The sequence below is a fragment of the Pelobates fuscus genome, chromosome 9, assembly GCF_036172605.1.
Source record: "Pelobates fuscus isolate aPelFus1 chromosome 9, aPelFus1.pri, whole genome shotgun sequence".
NCBI classification, from domain to species: domain Eukaryota; kingdom Metazoa; phylum Chordata; class Amphibia; order Anura; family Pelobatidae; genus Pelobates; species Pelobates fuscus.
In genome coordinates, this window is record NC_086325.1 from 169,910,518 (window position 1) to 169,921,698 (window position 11,181).

An 11,181-nucleotide genomic window follows, 5' to 3' on the forward strand; every position below is an offset into this window, starting at 1 on the left:
ACTATACCTGTATGGTAATAATATCCGAGTGGGGGACTTACCTCGTATTTAGAGACACCATTACAGGCCGCCCTAGACTATACCTGTATGGTAGTAATATCCGAGAGGGGGACTTACCTCGTATTTAGAGACACCATTACAGGCCGCCCTAGACTATACCTGTATGGTAATAATATCAGAGAGGGGGACTTACCTCGTATTTAGAGACACCATTACAGGCCGCCCTAGACTATACCTGTATGGTAATAATATCCGAGAGGGGGACTTACCTCGTATTTAGAGACACCATTACAGGCCGCCCTAGACTATACCTGTATGGTAATAATATCAGAGAGGGGGACTTACCTCGTATTTAGAGTCACCATTACAGGCGCCCTAGACTATACCTGTATGGTAATAATATCCGAGTGGGGGACTTACCTCGTATTTAGAGACACCATTACAGGCCGCACCAGACTATACCTGTATGGTAATAATATCCGAGTGGGGGACTTACCTCGTATTTAGAGACACCATTACAGGCCGCCCTAGACTATACCTGTATGGTAATAATATCCGAGAGGGGGACTTACCTCGTATTTAGAGACACCATTACAGGCCGCCCTAGACTATACCTGTATGGTAATAATATCCGAGAGGGGGACTTACCTCTTATTTAGAGTCACGATTACAGGCCGCCCTAGACTATACCTGTATGGTAATAATATCCGAGAGGGGGACTTACCTCGTATTTAGAGTCACCATTACAGTCCGCCCTAGACTATACCTGTATGGTAATAATATCAGAGAGGGGGACTTACCGCGTATTTAGAGTTACCATTACAGGCCGCCCTAGACTATACCTGTATGGTAATAATATCCGAGAGGGGGACTTACCTCGTATTTAGAGTCACCATTACAGGCCGCCCTAGACTATACCTGTATGGTAATAATATGCGAGAGGGGGACTTACCTCGTATTTAGAGTCACCATTACAGGCCGCCCTAGACTATACCGTCAGGTGATGGGAGCGCTAGTAAGTAAGCCTACCCTGAATAGGTCAGCGGGGCACATGTTCATCTATTAAACCGCTCGTATTTTCCGAGTAATAGAAATAAACTCTTACCAGACTGCTCGCACACCCAGCGGTAAGAGAGAATGCATTCCTGGGCGGCCAGAGACGCCGGCGCGGAGGTGATGATAACACAGAAAGTGTTCTTTATATAACCAAGCGGTGTAACAGAAAACCTGAACAGATCAGAAATCGGTCAATCTTCCCGAATGCATCTGGTGTAAATTATAATAATTGATATTATTCTGGCGGGTCTCTGTGGAGTGGGAAATACTCTACATATTACTATTAAACAGTGAAATGTCTGCTTTTACTGATTTTACCATTAAATTGTAAGCTCTATGGGTGAGTGACACAGACACCGTCAGCCTAGTTATATCGTACCAGGAAGCTGAGACAGTTGGGGTCTGGCCGTCGGCCCAGGTCCATATAAGACCCCTGGATGTGGTACTCAGACCGGTCCAAGCCTGATCACTTATCATAGAGGACACCCATTCCTGCAGACACCAAGAATGTATTTATATAATCTATATAATATTTATCGTTACGCTATATAATAAGTATTTATATAGTCTATGTAATATTTATCGTTACGCTATATAATATGTATTTATATAGTCTATATAATATTTATCGTAACACTATATAATATGTATTTATATAGTCTATGTAATATTTATCATGACGCTATATAATATGTATTTATATAGTCTATATAATATTTATCGTGACGCTATATAATAAGTATTTATATAGTCTATGTAATATTTATTGTGATGCTATATAATATGTATTTATATAGTCTATGTAATATTTATCATGACGCTATATAATATGTATTTATATAGTCTATGTAATATTTATCATGACGCTGTGTAATAAGTATTTATATAGTCTATATAATATTTATCGTGACGCTATATAATATGTATTTATATAGTCTATGTAATATTTATCATGACGCTGTGTAATATGTATTTATATAGTCTATATAATATTTATTGTGACGCTATATAATATGTATTTATATAGTCTATGTAATATTTATTGTGATGCTATATAATATGTATTTATATAGTCTATATAATATTTATTGTGATGCTATATAATATGTATTTATATAGTCTATGTAATATTTATCATGACGCTATATAATATGTATTTATATAGTCTATATAATATTTATTGTGATGCTATATAATATGTATTTATATAGTCTATGTAATATTTATCGTGACGCTATATAAGTATTTATATAGTCTATGTAATATTTATCGTTACGCTATATAATATGTATTTATATAGTCTATGTAATATTTATCATGACGCTATATAATATGTATTTATATAGTCTATATAATATTTATTGTGATGCTATATAATATGTATTTATATAGTCTATGTAATATTTATCGTGACGCTATATAATAAGTATTTATATAGTCTATGTAATATTTATCGTTACGCTATATAATATGTATTTATATAGTCTATGTAATATTTATCATGACGCTATATAATAAGTATTTATATAGTCTATGTAATATTTATCGTTACGCTATATAATATGTATTTATATAGTCTATGTAATATTTATCATGACGCTATATAATATGTATTTATATAGTCTATGTAATATTTATCATGACGCTATATAATATGTATTTATATAGTCTATATAATATTTATCATGACGCTGTGTAATAAGTATTTATATAGTCTATATAATATTTATCGTGACGCTATATAATATGTATTTATATAGTCTATGTAATATTTATCATGACGCTGTGTAATATGTATTTATATAGTCTATATAATATTTATCGTTACGCTATATAATATGTATTTATATAGTCTATGTAATATTTATCATGACGCTATATAATATGTATTTATATAGTCTATATAATATTTATTGTGATGCTATATAATATGTATTTATATAGTCTATATAATATTTATCGTGACGCTATATAATATGTATTTATATAGTCTATATAATATTTATTGTGATGCTATATAATATGTATTTATATAGTCTATGTAATATTTATCATGACGCTATATAATATGTATTTATATAGTCTATATAATATTTATTGTGATGCTATATAATATGTATTTATATAGTCTTTGTAATATTTATCATGACGCTATATAATATGTATTTATATAGTCTATGTAGTATTTATCATGACGCTGTGTAATAAGTATTTATATAGTCTATATAATATTTATCGTGACGCTATATAATATGTATTTATATAGTCTATGTAATATTTATCATGACGCTGTGTAATATGTATTTATATAGTCTATATAATATTTATCGCTACGCTATATAATATGTATTTATATAGTCTATATAATATTTATTGTGATGCTATATAATATGTATTTATATAGTCTATATAATATTTATCGTGACGCTATATAATATGTATTTATATAGTCTATATAATATTTATTGTGATGCTATATAATATGTATTTATATAGTCTATGTAATATTTATCGTGACGCTATATAATAAGTATTTATATAGTCTATGTAATATTTATCGTGACGCTATATAATAAGTATTTATATAGTCTATGTAATATTTATCGTTACGCTATATAATATGTATTTATATAGTCTATGTAATATTTATCATGACGCTATATAATATGTATTTATATAGTCTATATAATATTTATCGTGATGCTATATAATATGTATTTATATAGTCTATGTAATATTTATCGTGACGCTATATAATAAGTATTTATATAGTCTATGTAATATTTATCGTTACGCTATATAATATGTATTTATATAGTCTATGTAATATTTATCATGACGCTATATAATATGTATTTATATAGTCTATGTAATATTTATCACGACGCTGTGTAATAAGTATTTATATAGTCTATATAATATTTATCGTGACGCTATATAATATGTATTTATATAGTCTATGTAATATTTATCATGACGCTGTGTAATATGTATTTATATAGTCTATATAATATTTATCGTTACGCTATATAATATGTATTTATATAGTCTATGTAATATTTATCATGACGCTATATAATATGTATTTATATAGTCTATATAATATTTATTGTGATGCTATATAATATGTATTTATATAGTCTATATAATATTTATCGTGACGCTATATAATATGTATTTATATAGTCTATATAATATTTATTGTGATGCTATATAATATGTATTTATATAGTCTATGTAATATTTATTGTGATGCTATATAATATGTATTTATATAGTCTATATAATATTTATTGTGACGCTATATAATATGTATTTATATAGTCTATATAATATTTATTGTGATGCTATATAATATGTATTTATATAGTCTATATAATATTTATTGTGACGCTATATAATATGTAGTAAAAACCAAAGTAAAGAAAATGTTACTTGCGCTTTTTCCTTAATCCCTATGTATATTTAGACAAATGGAGGTCATTTAGTTGCTCCAATGGCCATTGGAGGGATGCCCGCCTGCCAACGTCAAGGCAGACCCCCCCTAAGCGGGTCCTAACACTGACCCTTCAGCCTGCTTCCTTGAGCTTCTGGCAAAGATATCTCTAATGAGACAGAAAGGGGTATTTTTTATATACACCCCTTTACTTATTAACCCTTAATAGGGAACACATGGGATGGGCAGCAGCATTGTAACCAGGCTGTGTGATACAAAGTAAATACAAATACAAATACAAAAAGAGAAGTCCTGCGCTTAGTCCCATGCTGGACCAGCTGCAATGACTACATAGTTACATAGTTACATAGTTAGATAGCTGAAAAGAGACTTGCGTCCATCAAGTTCAGCCTTCCTCACACCTGTTTTTTGCTGTTGATCCAAAAGAAAAGAAAAAAAAAAAAAAAAAAAAAGAAAAAAACCCAGTTTGAAGCACAATTTTGCAACAAGCTAGGACAAAAAATTCCTTCTTGACCCCAGAATGGCTGTCAGATTTATCCTTGGATCAAGCAGTTATTACCCTACATTGAAAGATTATATCCTTGAATATTCTGTCTTTGCAAGTATGCATCTAGTAGCTGTTTGAACATCTGTATGGACTCTGATAAAACCACTTCTTCAGGCAGAGAATTCCACATCCTGATTGTTCTTACAGTAAAAAAACCTTTCCTTTGCCTTAGACGAAATCTTCTTTCTTCCAGTCTAAACGCATGGCCTCGTGTCCTATGTAAAGTCCGGTTTGTGAATAGATTTCCACACAATGGTTTGTATTGGCCCCGAATATATTTGTATAATGTTATCATATCCCCTCTCAGGCGACGTTTTTCTAAACTAAATAGGTTTAAATTTGTTAACCTTTCTTCATAGCTGATATGTTCCATTCCTTTTATTAATTTTGTAGCCCGCCTCTGCACTTTTTCTAGTGCCATGATATCCTTCTTTAGAACAGGTGCCCAAAATTGCACAGCATATTCAATATGTGGTCTTACCAGTGATTTATAGAGAGGCAAAATGATATTCTCGTCCCGAGAATGAATGCCCTTTTTCATGCATGACAATACCTTACTGGCCTTGGCCACTGCTGATTGACATTGCACATTGTTGCATAGTTTGTTGTCTATAACAATTCCCAACTACAATACACATCAGCCCCAATATATAGTAAAAACCAAAGTAAAGAAAATGGCAGGCTGAAGGGTCAGTGTTAGGACCCGCTTAGGGGGGTCTGCCTTGACGTTGGCAGGCGGGCATCCCTCCAATGGCCATTGGAGCAACTAAATGACCTCCATTTGTCTAAATATACATAGGGATTAAGGAGAAAGCGCAAGTAACATTTTCTTTACTTTGGTTTTTACTATATATTGGGGCTGATGTGTATTGTAGTCATTGCAGCTGGTCCAGCATGGGACTAAGCGCAGGACTTCTCTTTTTGTAGCTATATAATATGTATTTATATAGTCTAGATAATAATTATCGTGACGCTATATAATATGTATTTATATAGTCTATATAATATTTATTGTGACGCTATATAATATGTATTTATATAGTCTATATAATATTTATCGTGACGCTATATAATATGTATTTATATAGTCTATATAATATTTATTGTGATGCCAAATAATATGTATTTATATAGTCTATATAATATTTATTGTGATGCTATATAATATGTATTTATATAGTCTATGTAATATTTATTGTGACGCTATATAATATGTATTTATATAGTCTATATAATATTTATTGTGACGCTATATAATATGTATTTATATAGTCTATATAATATTTATCGTGACGCTATATAATATGTATTTATATAGTCTATATAATATTTATTGTGACGCTATATAATATGTATTTATATAGTCTATATAATATTTATTGTGACGCTATATAATATGTATTTATATAGTCTATGTAATATTTATTGTGACGCTATATAATATGTATTTATATAGTCTATATAATATTTATTGTGACACTATATAATATGTATTTATATAGTCTATATAATATTTATTGTGACGCTATATAATATGTATTTATATAGTCTATATAATATTTATCGTTACGCTATATAATATGTATTTATATAGTCTATGTAATATTTATCGTGACGCTATATAATATTTATCTTCATGATGTATCCAGTACTTTTTTCTATACTATATTTATGTATAATATGTATGTACTAGATTTGATTTAACACTCTACATGTGATGTTTTCAGTTGGCTAAACTATGTGAACTCAGTACCTTCTCCTCCTGACTGTTTATGGTGAGCAGTGAGGTCCCCTTATAGAAGGTGCATGCGTCCTTTGCATCATTCCACGAATTAGTTTCAATATTCTCTGATATAAAATAACAGTGGTCCTCCCAGAACCACCATCCGGGCTCCTGTGGACATTCCAGGCTCACAGCTCCTGCATGGGCAGATCAAAGCTCTGGCACTCAGTGAATGCTCTGCATGGGAGGGGCTTAAATTCTATCCATTGATTTACATAATTACAGTAGGAAGCAGTGGGCAGATGGCTCTTATTATTATTGCGTGGGACCCACTCTTCACACATAGTAACATTTATGTTATCATTATCGAGGTGAATGCAGAAACAATTTTCTAGCAAATAAGAAATAAGATTATCGAATAGGCTCAGCAAACAATAACTGACACAGGAGCAATATCGCCATTGTGTCGCAGTAACAGGTTCCAGCAGTAGAGGGCGCACGCTTGGAGTTTTTTTTCTTGAATAGCGGCTGCGGTGGCTATTTTCTCCTAAAATTTCCCACAATTCCTTGTCTAGTGCATTTACAGTGCAGTATTTATAGAATATATCCTAAACAGTGAGATCGGAGAAGGCGATGACCTCACAAACAGGGCATTCAATCAATATTCACTCCAAGCTTTGTATTTACAGCAATTCTGAACAAAAAGCTGAATGTGGAGGAAATAGAGGGATCATGCGCTTGGTTTCCATGACAACTGCGACACAATGGCGATATTGCCCCAGAGCGTTGCATTGTAGATGTTCCCCATTGTTCCCTCTTAGGAGTTTGCGGTAAATAAATATGAATTATTCCCTTACTTTGACAGCCGGAGAGCTGAAGGCCACCGATGCAGGTAACCATGCTGTCGCAGAGTCCAGTAACGGCGTTGCAGATTAGATTTTGCGGACACACGTAGCATGTGTTGACGCATTTTATCCCATAGTACCCTGGGGCACAGGCTGAAGATAAAAACATTTTAATTCTTTAGCTGTACATCCACCACAATTATAACAAACACAAAGCTATGCTACGGCAACAGGGCCATATTAGACAGGGTCATATTAGAGTGCAAGCTCTGCTGTCTAATGCTCAGCGTGGCAAAGGATTACCATGGTAAGGAGTTCCATTACAGTGGCAGATTTTTTGGAAATGTCTTTTTAAAAACAAACAAACAAACCCAAAAGATATGAAACTAAAACAACAAACTGGAGGTGGGGTGGGGTGAGAAACCGCAACACTGTATACTAGAATAATAATGCTGATAATTAGTGTAATGACTATAACCACTGACACAGTGACCGGCAATTTATAGCAGGAGATAAAACGCCTCGGTCTGCCAGAAACGGAGAGGTTCCATCCATAACAGATGTGGTGACTGTGCGCAATAAACTGGCTGATATCGATTTCATTTTACGGTGAGAGGGAATTGGTGAAAAGGGACCTACCAGTCTTCAGGTAGGCTGTCACTGGAACTAAGGTGGAAAGAACCATTTGGTTCCCAGAAACCAGTACAAACGCTCCCTCCCACTGCGTCACGCCAGTGCAGCTCTCTGATCCCAGAATACACGCTTCCTTCGCACTGCCCAACGAGTCCAGCTGACCCGAACTTGCACGCGGTTTCAGTAATGCGTGGCGTGGATACTCTAGAAATAAATCCACTGCTAAAAAATATAGATCTGCAATTAGTCTGTTAGAAAACATTGGGGGTTATTCAGTAAACTTGAAATGACAGACGAGAGGCTTTCTGTCAATGTTTGGTGGAGAACCCATTGTGACACGGAGGGACGGGGGACAGGGGACACGGAGGGACAGCGGACACAGAGGGACAGGAAACACGGAGGGATAGGAGGCACGGAGGGACAGGGGACACGGAGGGATAGGAGGCACGGAGGGACAGGGGACACGGAGGGACAGGAGACACGGAGGGACAGGAGACACGGAGGGATAAGAGGCACGGAGGGATAGGGGACACGGAGGGATAGGAGGCACGGAGGGACAGGGGACATGGAGGGATAGGAGGCACGGAGGGACAGGGCACACGGAGTGATAGGAGGCACAGAGGGATAGGGGACACGGAGGGATAGGAGGCATGGAGGGACAGGAGACACGGAGGGATAGGAGGCACGGAGGGACAGGAGACACGGAGGGATAGGAGGCATGGAGAGACAGGAGACACGGAGGGATAGGAGGCACGGAGGGACAGGAGACACGGAGGGATAGGAGGCATGGAGGGACAGGAGACACGGAGGGATAGGAGGCACGGAGGGACAGGGGACACGGAGGGATGGGAGGCACGGAGGGACAGGAGACACGGAGGGATAAGAGGCACGGAGGGATAGGGGACACGGAGGGATAGGAGGCACGGAGGGACAGGGGACATGGAGGGATAGGAGGCACGGAGGGACAGGGCACACGGAGTGATAGGAGGCACAGAGGGATAGGGGACACGGAGGGATAGGAGGCATGGAGGGACAGGAGACACGGAGGGATAGGAGGCACGGAGGGACAGGAGACACGGAGGGATAGGAGGCATGGAGGGACAGGAGACATGGAGGGATAGGAGGCACGGAGGGACAGGAGACACGGAGGGATATGAGGCATGGAGGGACAGGAGACATGGAGGGACAGGAGGCACGGAGGGACAGGAGACACGGAGGGATAAGAGGCACGGAGGGACAGGAGACACGGAGGGATAGGAGGCACGGAGGGACAGGGGACACGGAGGGATAAAAGACACGGAGGGATAGGAAAAACAGAGGGATAGGAGGCACGGAGGGACAGGGGACACGGAGGGATAGGAGACACGGAGGGATAGGAAAAACTGAGGGATAGGAGACACGGAGGGATAGTAAAAACGGAGGGACAGGGGACACAGAGGGACAAGAAACACGGAGGGATAGGAGGCACGGAGGGACAAGATACACGGAGGGGCAGCAGACACAGAGGGACGGAGGACACGGAGACACAAGACAAGCTAAATTACCTGGCTGTTCGTAAAAGGCAGATTTGGCTACTTTAACCCAATTTTTGCTGCCATTTGTCCACAATTTGTCTGTGTAATTTAGTGAAGTCTCCATGTAACATGGGTGACCCAGCTATTTCCCAAACAGTCAACCTGGAACCAAATTTCCTTTAACTGCAGACAAACAGCAGCTGAATGCCGGGAAATTCCATGAAAGTGGTAACAAAGCGCTTAGTGTGCTGTTAAAGGGCCAGTAACCCAGTTTACCCGAGCAAGGTGAGAAGAAGTGTCCGTACCTTCATCTCTCTCACAGATCCAGGTTCTCAGAGCCGCGCAGTTTGTCTGTGACGTCACTTTGCCATCAGTACTGATCTCCGCACAGCCAGCGGGAGCTGACTTTAGGTCAATGAGCCTGTGCTGGGGAAATGAGTACAGTTAGGGGTTATTTACTAAACGGGGAATGGTGGCGAACCCACCACGGAATTCTACAATTTAGGTCAAGATAGCCATCAGGAGATTGTTTTCCATTCCAGTTTTTGACCTAAGATGTGAAATTCACAGGTTAATTCTCCACAGATCCATGTTTGGTAAATAGCTCAGATTGCGTTGTTTAACATAATTTAATATGAAACGTGTGTTACAGGCGTGTGTCTCAGCGTGTAGCGTATCAGAATGCTGCCTTGTTTTTCACACACCATGTGGCTGACGTATCAGCTGGTTCACCGCCTGCCCAGCTCCACTTGCCGTCTTTATCGATATCGTTGAGTCCGGTCCAGGAGCTCTCTTTAATGGCGGTAGACACCCAGCTCTGTAACGGCAGGACGGATTTACCATTAATCGTTAGTAAAGTGCCGATCCAGGCTGTGACATGCACAGATATCAATCTGTCCTTAATGTAGTGTGAGTCCTGTACCTTCTCTTCAGGGCGGTTAATAAAGAGAAGCCGTGTGTCCTTGTAATGGGTGCAGGCTGCCTTGGCATCTGTCCATGACATCCGATCCCCTGTCTCTATATAGTAACAGTGTCCAGACCACCCCTGCCAGCCTGGGGGACACGTAGCTCTGACAACACCTGGGAACATAAAGACGGTACAGAGACACATGGCACCTTCAAACATACAGCAGGGACGGAGCAAAACACATTACTGGATGTCTGTCTGTCCAGAATCACCGACATGTGAATAGATCAGTAATTCACCCTCTGACAGTCCTTTACCAGCAGGGATCCATCAATCCCCTCTTCTATCAGGTCCTTCTTCTATCTCTCCATCCCACGTCTGCTCTCCTTCTATCTCTCCATCCCACGTCTGCTCTCCTTCTATCTCTCCATCCCACGTCTGCTCTCCTTCTATCTCTCCATCCCACGTCTGCTCTCCTTCTATCTCTCCATCCCACGTC

The 11,181-nt window shown here is 37.8% G+C and overlaps 1 protein-coding gene across 1 annotated transcript in view; it reads right to left on the bottom strand.

The window, feature by feature from the left end:
• Positions 1 to 10,778, bottom strand: part of LOC134573739 (uncharacterized) — a 49,927-nt gene extending 39,149 nt beyond the window's left edge. The window contains exons 1-7 of the mRNA XM_063433516.1: positions 10,698 to 10,778; positions 10,081 to 10,201; positions 8,268 to 8,483; positions 7,641 to 7,781; positions 6,814 to 6,980; positions 1,436 to 1,548; positions 1,106 to 1,227 (exon numbers count right to left, since the gene is read on the bottom strand). Of these exons, the coding sequence (XP_063289586.1) occupies positions 1,106 to 1,227; positions 1,436 to 1,548; positions 6,814 to 6,980; positions 7,641 to 7,781; positions 8,268 to 8,483; positions 10,081 to 10,201; positions 10,698 to 10,778 (961 nt within the window). The remainder of the gene's footprint in view (positions 1 to 1,105; positions 1,228 to 1,435; positions 1,549 to 6,813; positions 6,981 to 7,640; positions 7,782 to 8,267; positions 8,484 to 10,080; positions 10,202 to 10,697) is intronic.
• Positions 10,779 to 11,181: the final 403 nt, after the last annotated feature.